Source organism: Brassica napus, chromosome C7 (genome assembly GCF_020379485.1).
Source record: "Brassica napus cultivar Da-Ae chromosome C7, Da-Ae, whole genome shotgun sequence".
Classification (NCBI taxonomy): Eukaryota; Viridiplantae; Streptophyta; class Magnoliopsida; order Brassicales; family Brassicaceae; genus Brassica; species Brassica napus.
The window spans coordinates 42,303,297-42,320,310 of record NC_063450.1 but is presented as its reverse complement, the minus strand read 5'-3'; the positions used below and the strand labels follow the sequence as shown (position 1 = coordinate 42,320,310).

Below are 17,014 nucleotides of genomic sequence, written 5' to 3'. Positions count from 1 at the left end.
AATTATTTAATATTTCTCTAAAGCTACTTATATTTTTTATAATAGATTATAAAATTTATATATAAAAATAACCATACTAAATATATAATCAAAATTAAAATTTAAACAAAAAACCCGGGCGTAGCCCGGGCCGACCCTAGTCTTCTAAAAACATATGTTAATTACTCCTAATAGTATTGGCAAAGAAGTATAAAATGTGATTATTATTGTAGTCACTTAATTTTTGTTAAGAAATACAAAATAAAATACTTATAGTAGTTTCACTTTTTATTGTCACCCCTAATATTGCTTTTAAAGTAATACTATTTTCACAAACTATTACAATATAATCTTAGACTTAATCAACTTTGATATATTTCGTAAAAAAATCATTATCACACTACAACCACATAACTTACATCTCAACCCAAAAAATTAGGATTTATTCAACAATATATTAATTATTTTAAATTCTAAATGATTTACACAAAAATTAAGTTATCAATTAACAAAGTACATGATGTTAAAATGGGTTTCAACGGGTTTTAAGTTGGTTTTTAATAAGGGAAAGTATATTTTTCGATTTAATCTTTTTTATATATTTTTTTTTAATTTGTGTTTTTGTAATCATATTTGTGTTTAATATTAATTTAATTTAATATAACTTTTAGTAATCAGTGAAGAGAAATTATGTGTTTAATATTAATTTATTCAAATCAACAAAGCACGTAATCTTAAAAATAGGGTTTAATGAGGTTTAATTAGATTTTTAATAGAAAGAAATATTCATATCAATACATTTAATTTAACGGGTTTTAAATAGGTTATTTGATTTAAAAATATTTATTAAATATGATTTTACTTAAAGTTAATGAAGTTCATATTAACCCATTTACACACACACATATCTATATATATATATTAGAATAAATACTAAAAACTAAAAAATTTAAACCTTTTTAGAAAAATTGTTCGATTTTCGGCGTGGTTGAGTTTGATATTGGTTTTCGGATGTAACACTTAAAGAACCGTTCAAATATATAAACCAGGTTTAATAGAGTATTAGATTTTGATTTTCGGGTCGATTCCGAATCGGATTTTTTGGTACAAATATTCTTAACTAATTATGTTAGGTAAATATTAAGAAAATATAATATGTTGCAACCTTTAAGAATAAAATTTAAAAATAATTTCTGAAATGTATATGCCATAAGTATATAGTTATGCAACGTGATATATTTAATATAGTTACCAAAATTATACTAAATTAAATTAATATTAAACATAAATATAATTTAAAAACATAAATGTAAAAATTAAATTTTTCAAAAAAACTTAACAAAAAATATACCCGCCCTAAAAAGGACGGGTCAGAATCTAGTACCATCTTAAGAAACAAACGGAAAGCTTGGACATGTTTTTAAAACTGTGTTATAATCTATTGAAAAAAGCAGCCAGCTTTTGGAACGTTGCATATATCTTGGCTACTTTTTATAATGTGTATATATATCATAGTTACTTTATAAAACACTTGTACAATATGAGAAAATAGGTGATGTGAGAAACCTTAATTACGAGAAGTGATTCCAGTTATCACATTGTATACCACTTTAAACGTCTATAGATAATCAATAGACGTTTAAACGTCTATATAATGATACCATAAACCGTCACTTGATTATCTATAGACGTTTTTTAAAACATTTTTTACATTTTGATATGTAAATGATGTAGAATGATACATTTTACAGTTTAATATCTTACATATAGAATACAAATATACAATGAACATAGGCCGTGTTTAATTACAATCACGGAAAAATACATAAAATGGCCAATTAAGTATTAGAAAAACTAAAATACTAATCACAGAATGAAAAAGGGTAAAATTCTCTTTGTCGATGAGCATAGCATCATAAACTGAATTTAAATAAAAATATAAACATTTCAATCTACATATGGCTTATCTCATCGGGCTGACCTGTAAGCGAAATTTGTATTTCTTCAAGTGATAATCCTTTCGTTTCCGGAACGAGCAGCCAAATAAAAAGCAACGCTCCTCCTCCGATAGCCCCGAATATGTAAAATGTTCCTATATATATATATAACCCAATAATCTTATTATTATATATAATTATATAAACCAATAAACTTATTAATTTATTTAACTTTGTTCCAAAGATCATACCTTGAGTGCTCCATTCGAATAGAAAGTTGAAAGCGTAAGTGACGATGGAACTACTTGACCATGAGGCTAACGTAACTAAACTCCCTGCTGTTACTTTTATATTTATTGGAAATATCTGCATATATACAAACGTCATACAGTAATATTATGAGATTTATTTACAAAATGGTATACATTTTTTTTAAAAAAGTTTGAGATAAGTCATGTATACCTCTGACATTATTACCCAAGGGAGGCCTCCCACGCCTATTGCATAAGTTGCAATATACAGCTGGCAAGAAAGAATAACATCAATGTTTATTTGTTTGTACTACGTTTTATTCGTATAGGACGGTGTGAAAGTTGAACAAATGTTATACCGTAACGCAGATAAACGTGAATACTGGAGTTAGTTCTGGAAGTAATTGCATTTTCTGCTCATACCAAACATACAAAAGCATTGGTTCAGAATTGAATATATGACCAAAAAAACATATATATAAAAACGTAAATAACCTGTAATGCGAAAGCGAGTCCAAGAAGCATGCTAGTTATGGTCATCCCACAGGCAGAAGTCTATATTGTCCGAATTGTAATAAAATATTAGACAACTTTCATTTTTTTAATGTTGATAAATGATTGCGTAATTAGAAAGAAAAAAACTCACCAACAAGAGGGGCCGTCTGCCCCATTTATCTACAAGAATTAGACCAATCATTGCTTTTGGTATCTGCGAATAGCCACAAATGTCATTCAATGCTAAGAACAGTACAAACAAATGGAAATTGTAACTATATATATAGAGAATTTCTTAGTTTAAAAAATTCATTGAAGTTTGATTGTTTAACCCCCAAAATGTCAATAAAATCACAAACATCCCAATAACTTAGTAGTTGAATAAAGAGTAGAAAAAATAGTTTGATTTCATAAACGTAGTATTAGTGTAGTTCATAAAGCATTTGAAAAAGAAATGTGTATACTTACCATGAATAGGCCTAACATCGTAGATCCAATGGCAACCGAAAAACCTGTTTCAAAACTAATTGTTAAAGAAAACAAAATTGAAAGTAACTTAATGGCATCATCATGCAAAATATATAAGAAATTGATTGGTAGAAGAAATATGAGCATCTTGAAAAGAAAAAAAAATACAGAATCCCTTGGGGTTTAAAATTTCTATGCAAATACAAATAGACAGAATGCTACCCTGTGTGTATATAAAACATAATCTTACCAGCTTTTCTAAAAATGGTACTTGCATACGAGATTACAGCAGCACTTCCTGAGAACTGTTGTATTAACATTAGCCCGATTCCTACCTGAGTAATAAAAATGATGTGCAGATAAATGTAACCATGTATAGTCAGGAAATTAATTTATATACTTATTTTTACAACATATATTAACACTGTACCACGAGAGTATGTCTATACTTTCTCTGGAACAAATCAGAAAAGCTCGACTTTGAATCACTTTCTACCATTCTGGTCATAAGCTAAAAACAAAACAAAAATCATTCAGACTCTACATTATCTCTATGTCAAGTAATGAATATACATTTAAAACCTATGATACAATAACATTGTAAAAACTCACTTGAATCTCTGAAGCTTCATGTGAAATATCAGCATCTCTCCCTCTAAGCCGAAGCAGTGAATTTTCTAGTTCTTTTTCCGTACCAACTTTTGCCTTCGAAAATTGAAATAGTTTAATTAAGGTTCTTCTATTTCTTCTCATGGTTAGTAGATTCTATAACGGGTTTTACTAAGAAATATAAAAATTAACCAACCAGCCATCTTGGGGATTCTGGTACAAAGAATAAACCGATTGCTTGAATGACGCATGGTAAAGCACCTAAACCGGGAATATAGTAGATTTTTGTCAGGTAATTTGTACACTTATAACCACTTTCTTTTGTATTTGAACATCACCACCACATTGATTCTGTGATGAAATAATAACTGATTTTACCTAGTAAAGCCATCATCCTCCAGTCCAAGAAATTCCCGCAAAAATAAACCATGGAGACTCCAGCGTTTTGAAGAAGCTAATAGTTAGTCACACGATAATTTAAAAGGGTTAGTGGACTCACAATAAAGTTAAAATTTCTTCAAGTTCTGAAATATGATTTACGATTGACACTTTCCGATTATACAAACAAATATAAATATTATGGTGGTATTTGGATTAGGTTTGTATATATTTAGATGATGGGTCAGACTAATTTTGGATCATATCAATAAAAAATTAGTCAAACAATTTCGTCATGTTTGGGTTGAGATAGCGTATACGTTCAGTTTTTAAGTTTTGATATCGAGTTTCAATTAAAAACTCATTATTAGTTTTAAATGTTTTACTTCTATACTCTCTCTATATATATATATATTTTTTTCAGAAATACTTTTACTTAGTTTTGGTGAAATACATTTTTATATTATTTAAGAGAGCGCATATATATCCCCATAAAACCACAACTGATTTTATTTTTGTTTAGTTTTATATTGTTTGCTCATATCGGTGAGTAAAGTTATCAAACTAAAGTCAAACTTTATTTTATGTTGGCTGATATGCTTTTCTTTTCTTTGTCGGCCTTCATTATATTTTCTATAGCTAAGTATTAATGGTTTGGAAAAGAAAGAAAACAAAATTACCTGATTTGAAAAGGTAAATGTACCGCGAACATGTTTTGGCGTAATTTCGGCTATGTAGACAGGTACCTGCTCCATGTATAATATAAGTATTTTAAATTTTAAATCGATATATATATACGTAATAAATAAACAGCAACGCAACTTGTTTACAAGTTAAATATATATAAACTATAGTATTAAAGTATCAGTAAGTAGTTAACAAGTTAATTACCACATAGCTAATCAAGCCGATTCCTATCCCTGATGATATTCTTCCAAAGTCCAGCCACAACACATCCTTTCATGTTCCAGGCATGCAAACAAAACACTATTTAATTGTTGGATTTATTTAACCACAAGCTAAATTGTTTGGTTATTTTTAAGAAATAATGACTTCACAGCACAGACATATGTTTGTGGTTATAAATCTTTTAATACCTTAGCGAACGCGATGGATAGCCAACCAGTGATGCAGAGGATATTGGACACCCACATTGTCTTTAAATCATGAAAGCAGAAAAAAATGTTATTGGTAGGAAACAAAATAACATTTCTAGTTGGAAAAGAAAATGTATGTTTTCTTTCTTAAATGGTTAAAACTAAAATATGATATTATCAAATTCTACTAGACATAAAACTGTAAGATTATGAAAGGGTAGAAATATATTTACTCCTCTTCTTCCTAGCATGATCGCCATTTTACCGCTGAACAGCGCACCGACTGCAGCTCCCAACGTGCAGAATGAGCCAAATGCTGAAAACTGAAGAATTTCAGGTTAATCCAATGATAAATCGCAAAAGTTGATGAGTAGGTTTGTTTAAGTGGGATATTAGTTACTAAAATTAGAAAACTAACACATGTTAAGTTTTTTTCAAAAAAAAAACACATGCTAAGTATTCATATCAATTATTATTTTAAATAACTGAAAGTTAAAAACATGATTGTTTGAATGGTAATAAAACCAAAAATGGAATGATTTGATGTTTTACAAATATTTTTTTGTTCGTGAATGTCAATGTTTTTTTTGAAAGCAATGTCAATGTTCATATATGTAATAATATGAAGTAAAGGCATTTGCATTTCAGTATATTTTAAACGTCTAATACTGTAGAGGATAGAGTATTTATATATATTATTTTGAATGATTTCGATAAGTCCACGTATACGGTACCTTATATATATATATATATTAATATTATACAAAAAATCATATTTATTATTTTTCGTTGGGTTGTCATATATATTACGATTAAAAATTATCTTTTAAATTTAAAAGTGAACCACACGTAATAAACTCCACTATTTGGGATAACGACGTTATATCATTTTCTTCATTTGAATTGAAGGTTAACTATTTCAGTTAGAATGAATAAAGAAGTAAATAATACGGAGTTAAAATTAAAAAAAAAAAAAAAAAAAGACATGTTAACCTGATGCAGTTGTACTTATCTATGTAAGAATCTAGTATGAATATGTCACTCTTAATCTCTGCTAATCAGTACTTTATGATTAATTTAATCTCAATATTCGCTTATCAAAATAGAATAACAGATAGGCATACTTCTGCAATAGAAAGGCCCATGTCTTGCATAATTCCTATCTCAGCACCTGAGGTATAACCAACCTGCAAAAACCATTAAAGAAAAACAATTAAACAAATATACATAGGCTCGAATGGTAAAAGCAGTTCAAGCGGGACATATCAAACAAGACAAGTGCAGATCAAACGGGACAAGTGCAGATCAAGCGGATCATGCAGGAGAGAAGCAGATCAAGCCGATCAAATAATTTATTATAACTTATGAATGACAAAATCAGTTCAAAACTATAGATCATATATTAAAACAATAAAAATTACACCTAGATATCTAAACAAATATCTTAGATGTTATAGAATCGGTCGAAATGCCTGTAAATGTTTTATAAAATACTTATACTTCTTTTATTTTCTTTTTAGGTGATCAAGATTTTATTGAGAGAACCAGGAGGTTACACTAATACTTAACTTTTGGTTAAATTTACCAAATTATTTGAAACAGTAATTAGTCATGAAAATTATTTGATCGTACAACTCAATAAATACACGTTTTCGGTTAAGATTACATTTAAAATTGTCTTCTCTCAATAGATTTACAAAATTTCAATCATTTACCTATATATTAACTATTTTAAAATATAAAAAAAAATATTAACTACTTACCCTTGTCGATATTTATGTAGGAAAATTTATATTTTTTTCCTTTGAAAATGTTGTGTTTTGTTGGCGATTGAACGTCATGCTTATAATTTTAAAACAACACAAACAATATTAGTGTAAACTATATAGTTTGAGCTAATCATTGTATATTATTTATAAAATCAGATAAATATATTTTAAAGTTAAGTGTTTATAACAAAATTATTATTATCAAAAAGAAAAAAAAAACAGATCAACACCACCAAATGTTAGCGGATGAGCTTTTTTCACGACAAGACAAAAATATTGAAGTAAAGGATATATAGATAGGATCATGGCACGTAAATGACGTAACCAATACATATTACACACTAGTTTTAGTTTCTACTAGTAAGATAATTAGCCCAATTTCTAAAGGCCACGAGTTCGATCCTTATAGGGGGAGCTTTTAAGTAACTTTTTATTATAATTTTGGTTCCACAAACACTGTTACTCTTTCAGTTTTGTTTAAGCATAGTATTTACCGATTGTAATATATAAATTTGTAAAAGAAAAGAGCAAGCAAAGTAAGATGATAACTTACAGCAACACCAAAGGAAAAGGAGCCGCATACGGCGACAAAAGTGCTGAGGATAACACAGGCAGTAATACGACAGTCTGAAGTGTCGTTTAGGTTCTTCAGCTTGAGAAGCCCTTCCTCCATACTTCTTTCTTCTTCGACCACCATCATAAACACATGTAGTGTAAAACAGAATTTCTAGAAAGCTACAGAGAGAGAGGGTAAGAAAAAAGAGGGGAGAGAGAGAGGCGTATGCTTTGTTTTGTCAAAGTGGGCTTCATATATAAGGAGAGGTGTGGTCACAAAGTATTATTCCTTCCATATAGTAATTATGTTTATTTTCTACTCTTAAATGGACATTTTTTTAAAAAATGGACTTGGATTAGAATGCTGATGCGGATGTGTCGATGTGAGATTTTTTATAAGAAAAATTCAAGTCAAATTTTCTTCATTTATATGTTGTATCGATTTTTTTTTTACTGAGAATTGAAAAACAATACAGCTATTTGTTTTTATCATTATATAATCATACATGCGTGATTCGATGAATTATTTTTGACATGTCGCACATAACGATTGAACATTAATTTGTTCTTCTTCTTATTTTGTTACCAAACCTATGAAAAATGTTTCCGTTATTGAGAATAGATAGTTAATTTTTTCAAAAACAATTCATCATGGGTTGTATCTAAAGAAAATAAATATAATTTGTTTTATGTAATTGTATACCAATCATACCGTATTTTATAATAGTACTTACTAATAGCGGTACAGAGAATGTCCAGAGCCGAGGAGAACCATTGCATTTGCATTAACCCATATTTTTTGGGTTTGGCTACATTTACCACTCAAAGGTAACAACTAACTAGAAACTATTTAACTGCCTAGCTACTTCTCATATAAATTTTTACTAGTTGATTTTACCGTGTTCATGTACCGCTATAAATATTATAAAATAAATACATTTAATAATTTATTAATATTTTATTTTTAATTTTTAATTTTTAATTTTTAATTATTCTATTATTTATGTTGTAATCAATATGAATGGTTTTAAATAACATTATGTTATTTAAATTAGACAGATAATTTTGGATGTATAATATCTCGACTGTTTGGTTATTATTTGGATATATTAGATAACATTTACTTTTCCGATTTAACTATAATATTTTTGTTGTATAACTTAAAATTTTGATTAATTTTGTTATTTTGATGTAGTTTGATTCTTGTCTTAGATTTGTAAACAAATTTTAACAAGATTATGTATAGTTTATATGTTGTTTTGAAAATCAAATAGTAAAAGTAAACTAAAGTGTTGACGATTCAAAGTTACATAAATAAATATAACAATGATAGTCTTTTGAAACCTTATGCATATATATAAGTTATACAAAATACTTAATTATAATAGTTGGTTAATATATTTATTATATTATTTGAAAAATTCATATTTATTTGTAATATGTTGAGCCGTTTTATAATTTATATGTATAAAAATATTACTATAAATAAAAATATATTATTTTTAATTTAATTTTTTGACTTTGTATAAAAAATTTGAATTGGTCTAGTTACTCATTTTGTGGGTATATTGTGTTACATATATTTCGTCAAATTAATGTATAAATGTTTCTATTAATTAGGTACGATTGGTAAGAAATTTCGCTTTAGACTTTGCCTTTAGAAATATGGCTGTAGAGAATTTAGTTTTAAAAGTTGTGGATTTTATTTTAAAAAGTTTAAAAGCCTGACTGACATCAAAAGCTTTAGTAATTTAGTATATGTTAATTTGGAAAAATAAAATTATAAAAATAAAGTGATGATAGGTACAAAGTTACATAAAAACATAACCTATAAATTTTAAAAGGGAAGATTATTTTTTTACTTTAATATCAAGATTATTTTTATGAAATTTCCTTTTTATGAAATCGCGTTATATATAAAAAAATATATTCATCTTAAATTTTATTAATATTTTATTTATCACATATGTTATTTGAGAAATATAAAAGGGAACTTCAATAAAAAAAGAAAGATTAAATTAAATTTTATTCATTAAAGATATCTTAATTTAGGTTATTTAAATTTTTTTTTGTCAACCAAAATATTTTGTAATAATTTGAGAAGTAGATTGATTTAAATAAAATGCTTAATACTTTTAAAATATATATTATGTTGTTTAAGATTATCTTTTAAAAGGGAATATTATTTCTTTACTTTAAAATCAAGATTATTTTGTGAACTTTCCTTGTTATGAATTACACTATATATAAAAAAAAGATATTTTCATTTTTAAAATTTATATATTTTCTTTATTATATTGGTTATTTGAAAAAATAAAGAAAGGGGGAACTAAATAAAAAAGGAAAAAATAAAATAAATATTTAAAAATGATAATTAGATATATTTAATTCATTAAAAGTATCATCGTAATCAACCACCGTGAGAGTTAATGTGATAATTAGTTATTATTTAATGTTTAACTAGATGTTTTCCCGCATTTGCGTGTTTAATAATTTTTAAAAAATATATAAATAGATATAGTATCAATTCAAAAATCATTCAAAATAAAATTATTTTCATGCTTTTGAAATATTTAATAATTAATTAAATATTAAAAAAATTATGATGAAATTTTTATGTTAAATATATTTTATTACGTAAAATAAACTTTAAATCATTCATATATAAATAAAAATATATAAATATATTTATTTTAAAATATTATGATGTAGAATATTTTTAGATAATATAATATATAATCTTTTTAGATAATAATGATTATCAAATTAATGAAATTCATTTTTAATGTATAAGTAATTATATATTAACAAATCTAATCTAATTATTTATTAAGGGTAATAAAGACTTTAAACACTCTAAACTTTAACGTGAGAACGAAAATAATTACTACAAATAATAGTATACAAATATTTTTGAATCTTTGCCAACTTTTTGAGAAACTATCACAATGATTGATATTGATTGTCCTAAAAATATAATTGGTTTAATATTACGAAGCCAAATATAATATAAACATATATATAATATTTTAATATTACTAAATAAAATATAAATTTAACTATGATACATTCTCAAAACAATGATAAATTATCAGCTAAATCACTATAATTATTTATTAAAATTAATAATTAAGCATAAAATATGTCTAAAACTAAAACTATGGGTAGCATAACAAATTAACAAATTCACTTCTCAAATAATATGATAAATAATATAATAGATAGATATGTTAGAAGTTTTTTTTTAATAATTAAGCAATTTAATGTTAGTCCTATGCTGTTACTATGATGTTAAGATCTATAAACCTGTTACCATCTAGGAATGGAACCGCCTGAGTAGTTGGCCTTTCAACTCTTCAGACTTTAGCCATGCTGCTTAGTTTCATTTATGAAATATTAGAAGATTAAATATAAAAAGGCCAAGGCCGACGATATATTTCGTATTTCGTACGGATGAACTATAATATTGAATGCTTTGTTTTTCTTCGGTAAACCTATTGAATGCCCTTTCATTCAAGGTTTCGTTGTATTGGCGAAAGAATGTAATATCATGATATAAAATAATCCCAGTTAATTACAAATATAATGATTTTTAACGTTAAAACTCCTTAACTAAGTTTGTTTTGGGAAAAAACCTCGTATTTAACAAAAAAAATCCTCAAACTAAATTTATTTAATGAATTAAACCCTATCAGATCATAATTACCATTACTACTGGTAAATCTTTAGTCTAGAGATTTCTAGATTAAGTAAATATAATTGAGGGATTTTACCATTAACAATCTAAAAAATCAAAAAAATTCAAAATTTAATAAAATTATCTAAATATTAGTAATTTAAATTTTCAAAATTAGTATTTTTAATTTTTTTTTGTAAATATATGAGTTTAATATGTTTTTAACACCAACATTATATGTATAAATTAAAAATATAAAAACCCAGAAAATATAATAAAAATTATCTAAAGATTTACCTATAATAAATTTACTAAAAGATTAAAAAAATTAAAAACAAGAAAATATAATAAAAAATTATATCTTATCTAAGAAAAATGTAATAATAAATCTTTAGATAATTTTTATTATATTTTATGGGTTTTACATTTTTAATTTACACATATATAATGTTGATGTTAAAAACACATCAAACTCATATATTTAAAAAAAATGAAAATGTTAATTTTGAAAATTTAAGATAATATTTAAAAATACTACTAATTTTTAGATAATATTATAAAATTTTGATTTTTATTTTATTTTTTTGATTTTTAATGGTAAAACCCACAACTATCTTTATTTAATGTAGAAACCCGTAAACTAAAAATTTATCGGTAGTAAGGGTAATTATGACCGGCTAGGGTTTAATTCATTAAATAAAGTTAGTTTGAGAGTTTTTTCGTTAAATAATTATAGTTTGGGGTTTTTTTTTCAAAATAATTTTAACGGTTAAAATCTTTTTATATCCTAGAAATTAAGATATACTTAAATTTTTTACTTGTTAAATTTTCGTCCTGCTGTCATATTAAAAAAAAAACTCGAAAATACATTACCGTCCAACTATCCCCCGTGCATAAAAGGACATCACTTATTATACCCAAACTAATAATACTGTTTTAAATAATAAGAAATTAAGTTTTTTTTTGTTCAAAAGAAATTAAGTTTTTTATAAACTCATTATTAGTTAATGTCTTATTGACATCAACTAGTTAGAATCCACCATGTTATCTGACTATAAAAGTCATAACACTACAAGAAAAATGCGTTTTTATAGCGGACGAATAACGCTATGTAACGATACGATAGCGGTTTTTGAAGCGCTGTATCATCGCCCGTCATAATAGGTAAATGACATTACATAGCGGTTTTTAGCGTTGCTATTTTTTCTTCCGCTACAATAGCGCTTTTCAATATGCAATTAAATTTTTTTTAATAGCATGTTTTTAATGCTATTATTTATTTTATTAACAGCGTTTTTGATTTGTTATTGTTAAAACTACTATAGCAATTTATTTATGCTATATATTGTAAATTATATTTTGTTAATTATTTATTTTAGAATTATTTTTCAGTTAATAATTTAAAAATAAAAGCATAATTAAAATTTAAAATTAATTCAGATATTTAAAATTTCTTTATTAATATTGATCTGTAACAAAATTGGATTACAAAAATATATAAAAAATCTAATTAAATAATAAACCAAAAACTTTAACCTAATTACTAACTAAACCAAGCTTTAACCTAATTAGTACTAACTAAGCGCCACCCCAACACCACCACCTTCGTCGTTTCTTCATCTTCTAACCCTCACCCGTCACACCACCACCTTCGTTGTCGTGTTCTTCCATGATCTTCATCGTCTTATCAAGCCATGAACTTTGTTTCCTTCTTCATCTTCCAGTCCTCACCCGTCGCACCACCATCTATGCTCGCGACCATCTCTGTCTACCCCAACGCCGCCCCTGCTCTGTCTTCCCCGACGCCGCTGCTCGGTCTTCTCCGATGCCGTTGCTCTGTCTTCTCCCACCTTGATTCTCCAAGCTTACACTATTGCTCTAGTCTTTCTCTGAAACCTTCTTACAAACCAAAAAAATTAATCAAGTAAACAACAAAGAGGGTAAAAGAGAAGAATGAATACCAGAACAGAGAGTAGGCGTCACTTCGTCACAGGACAGAGAGGAGGCATCACGGTTCAGAGAGAGAGAGAATAGAGTAGATGGGATGCTCCTCCTCTGTTGTTGTCTCACGACCTCCATTATCTGTAAGGAGAAGGATACTGAGCGACAGAGAGGATGGTGACAATGAGTCTGTGACTTAGAGAAACTGAAGATGCAAAGAGAAAGAATATGAGTTTTGTGAGTCTAGACAGTTACAAAATTTTTGGATCTGAAAACAAAAGCGACAGAGAGAGAGAGAGGAGAAGAAGTAGGAGTAATCTGGACCCTTCAAAAAGTTTAATCAATGGTTGTGATTACATAAAACATGATCTCCGTCCTTGTATGTGATTGGCCAGTTTGTGTTGACCAACCAAATTTTTGTATTTGATTCCTATTTTTCTCAATAACATTGTTTTCTATTTTATTTTGTGTGTTTAGTATAGTTTTCTATTTTATTTTGTGTGTTTAGTATAAAAATATTTATGATATATTTTTGAAAATAAAAATTATTTTAAGAAAGGTTTAAATTTTATGATTTTGTGATTTATATTTGGATATATGAAATATAGTTTAAAGTTTATGAACTAGAAGATTTAAGTTTGAAATTTAAAATTAAGGTTTAGAATTTGGATATATGAAATATAGTTTAAAGTTTATGAACTAGAGGATTTAAGTTTGGCATTTGAATTTTGTGGTTATATGATTAAAAACTGATTTGATAAAAAAAAAATATATGATTTGATAATTTCAAAAATATTCAATTTTTTAGTTTTATATCTAAGATCTGAAGTTTAAGTTTTCATGTATTATAAAGTTTATAGTATTATAGTTTAAAGTTTGTGTTTAAAGTTTAGGGTTTAGAGATTCAAAAGTCAAATGATGATTGTTGCCACTAGATCAAATTCAATCAATGGTCCTAAAAAAATAAAATTGTTCTTCTCATTTCACTTCAAAAATTGCATAAATTTAAAGAATTAAACATGATAATTAAAATTTAAAAATAGAATAGAATTTGAGGATCAAAAGTTTGGGGTATTGAGATTTGAGATTAATTTTTAAACTGTAATCTTAAATTAGTTTAAAGATTTTAAATAAAAGAATTATACTAAATGAAATTAGTTTAAGGGTTTAAAGGTTTGAGTATAGGGTTTGAGCCCAGGGTTTGAGAGTTAAAAGTTTGGGGTATTGAGATTGAGATTAAATTTATGAAACAGAAATAGTTTTTGACTATATACTTAATATCTGAGTTTAAAGTATATGTTTAAAGTTTGGGGGTTTAAAAATTTGTTTACGGTTTACGGATTTAAAAAGACAAATATAGCATTTTTAATTATGTGCTATTAAATATATGTCTATTAAACATATGCTATTATAGACGTTTCACCTTGTTATGTAAAATATAGTAAGAGGAAAAGTGAAACAAGTACGAGAGGGAAAATCAATTATTTTTCCGCTTTAGATATGCATAGTGTTTCAAAACTAAAAGTACTATGTATACTATGTCCGAAAAGTGTTTTGGAGAAATTAAAATCGGACCAACCTAACATAGCGTTTGTATTTTCGCAAACGCTATATAAAAGTAAGAGATATGTCAATAATAGCACAATCGAAAAAAACGCTATCTCGATCTGCAATCGAATAGATGCCCTAGATTCGAAACCACTAACCATATTTGTTAGTTATCAAAACAAGTGAATAGGTTAGACTTCCAGATCATTAAAGCTATCATATCTCCTTGGATGCTGCTAACCATGCTGAACAAGGGTCAAGATCCTACGATCTTATCCGTTTTATCCCCAATAATTGTTCAACCCACCAATTTTTGTTTGAGTTTTGGGATCTCTGTAACAATTGATTTGTTCATGCACTTTAATAGCGTTCTAGATCATATAAATTTAGTTTGAACGAGCAAATTAATTAGCGGTCGTGGGTTTAGAATTGTGAATTTTGATCTGCATGCAGTTGTTAGATACTTAGGTTATGTTCCAAAAGAGAGTTAGACTAGGATTAACAATTGTATTTCTAATACTGCCAGCAAAGCCATAAAGGAGCTTGACCTCAGACCCACCCGTTGAGCAGGGAAGAAAGGCGGACTTAGTGCTCTGACGGTGCTGAGTGGAAGGGCCGTCGCTCAATTATAAAAGTTTCTCAATTTTTGGCTGTTAAGTGTAAACACTTTATGGGTTTTGATATAATCCTATTCAGGTAAGAACATAGCGTTTATGGTTGTGTACAGTGTACTTAGTCCTTTTGTTTTTGTCGGGTGTACTTATCCTTGAACTCCAGTTTTCAATCGCGAATGTAAAGTTTATTTTAAGTAAATCGATATGGACGACGATGATTCCAAACAAACAAAAAACGATATGGACGATGACAGAATCATAGATGCGAGTAATCAAGAAAGACACGTTACCAAAGAGATTCGGGTAGCTCTCTCCAACCCACGTTTTGGGTCCCCACATTAAATCTCATTGAACTATATTCGCAATAATAAAAAAAATTCTTGGCGATTTATATATGGCTCTATGCCTATTTCTAGATAGAAATTAAGTGATGAAAAACTATTTGTATTGGAGAAAGAGAAGTTTGAAGACCAGTTGGTAGGAAAGTGTTCAACGATCATGTGATTTTTGTAGTTAGTGGACAAATCTAACGTACGCACTAGAAACAAAACCTAGTGCGTAAGTTTTTTTTTTTTGAACTTTAACCTAGTGCGTAAGTTTGAAAACCTAGTCAAATAATTGAACGAAGGCACAAGATTAGTTCGTTACCTGATATTTTATGTTCTTTTAAAAACATATGGGTATTTGAACTTTGGTTTAAATAACCTAACTAGTGTTCAAAAATATTGAAATAATCGAGGAATGTGATATGTTTGTGACGTTTTGAAAAGAGAGTAAACTATCTTCTTTTACTTATCCACTTCTTGAAGTGTGCCACCACAACAGCTCCAAAGTTACTGACCAGCAAGATTCATTGAATCTAGACAGAAAAAGATCCAACAGACATGATTGGACAGAGTACTGATAAGAGTTAATAGACAATGATGAATCCACACGAGTTTAATACTCCTCTGTTTCATTATAAATATTGTTTTAGATTTCGGCACACGGATTAAGAAAATAATTAATTTTATACATTTCTTATAAAAACATTATTACTTTTACAACTAACCATATTTCAACCAATAGAAAAATAAATTTTACATAAAATAAATAAATTTTGCATTGAAAATCGAAAACGACACTTATTTTGTAACGAAATTTTTTCCTAAAACGGAGGGAATATATGGATTTGATGCTACTGTCTTACCGAAGTAAAGAAAAATAAAACAGATCAATGATTATTCCTAGTGAGGAGTGAATGTGACGTTTGTTTTTCCTTTTTCACATGTTTGATACAAATAGTGGGAGTTAGAGAAACCATAATTTTTGTCACATACTTTTCCTCTGTACCTCTATAGTAAGATATCCAGTCATACCCTTTAATATACATGAACCATGATAATGTTCTCCGTTTGACATCTACTGTAATTTTACTGTTATTTTCTGATTTAAATTAATTCTTATGTTAGATTTTGAATGTACATTTTGATCTTGATTTTTAGTACTCCATCCGTTCCAAAATAGATGATGTTTTGAAGAGTTTTTGATGTTTTAAAATATATGATGTTTTGATATTTTTATATTAATTTTAGTGTCGTAGAAAACTGTGTGACCAGTTATGTTTTATAGTTCTTTTGATGATTGATTGAATTAGTTTTTGTTTATATTTTTAATGATACTTTTTATATAAAAGTGTATGTTTTAATTCTTGTGCA

General features: G+C 27.1%; 1 protein-coding gene across 1 annotated transcript; it reads right to left on the bottom strand.

Annotated features, from left to right (window-relative positions):
- Positions 1–1,699: 1,699 nt before the first annotated feature.
- LOC106348664 (sugar transporter ERD6-like 17) lies at positions 1,700–7,786 on the bottom strand. The gene is made up of 18 exons (XM_013788446.3): positions 7,537–7,786; positions 6,339–6,401; positions 5,448–5,537; positions 5,215–5,274; positions 5,009–5,074; positions 4,798–4,863; positions 4,118–4,193; positions 3,936–4,000; positions 3,743–3,835; positions 3,561–3,641; positions 3,381–3,465; positions 3,131–3,174; positions 2,814–2,876; positions 2,663–2,722; positions 2,527–2,580; positions 2,379–2,438; positions 2,168–2,282; positions 1,700–2,071 (listed from the first exon to the last, which is right to left on the bottom strand). Exons 1-18 carry the CDS (start codon positions 7,681–7,683, stop codon positions 1,932–1,934), a joined length of 1,428 nt encoding a protein of 475 aa, XP_013643900.2. The 5' UTR covers positions 7,684–7,786; the 3' UTR covers positions 1,700–1,931.
- Between the last annotated feature and the right edge of the window lie 9,228 nt (positions 7,787–17,014).

Coding starts and splice junctions, on each gene's coding strand:
- LOC106348664 (XM_013788446.3), bottom strand. CDS start 7,683: ATGATGGTGGTCGAAGAAGAAAGAAGTATGGAGGAAGGGCTTCTCAAG. Junction 5,275..5,447: donor TCATGCTAGGAAGAAGAGGA/GTAAATATATTT, acceptor CATGATTTAAAG/ACAATGTGGGTGTCCAATAT. Junction 4,001..4,117: donor GAGGATGATGGCTTTACTAG/GTAAAATCAGTT, acceptor TTCCCGGTTTAG/GTGCTTTACCATGCGTCATT.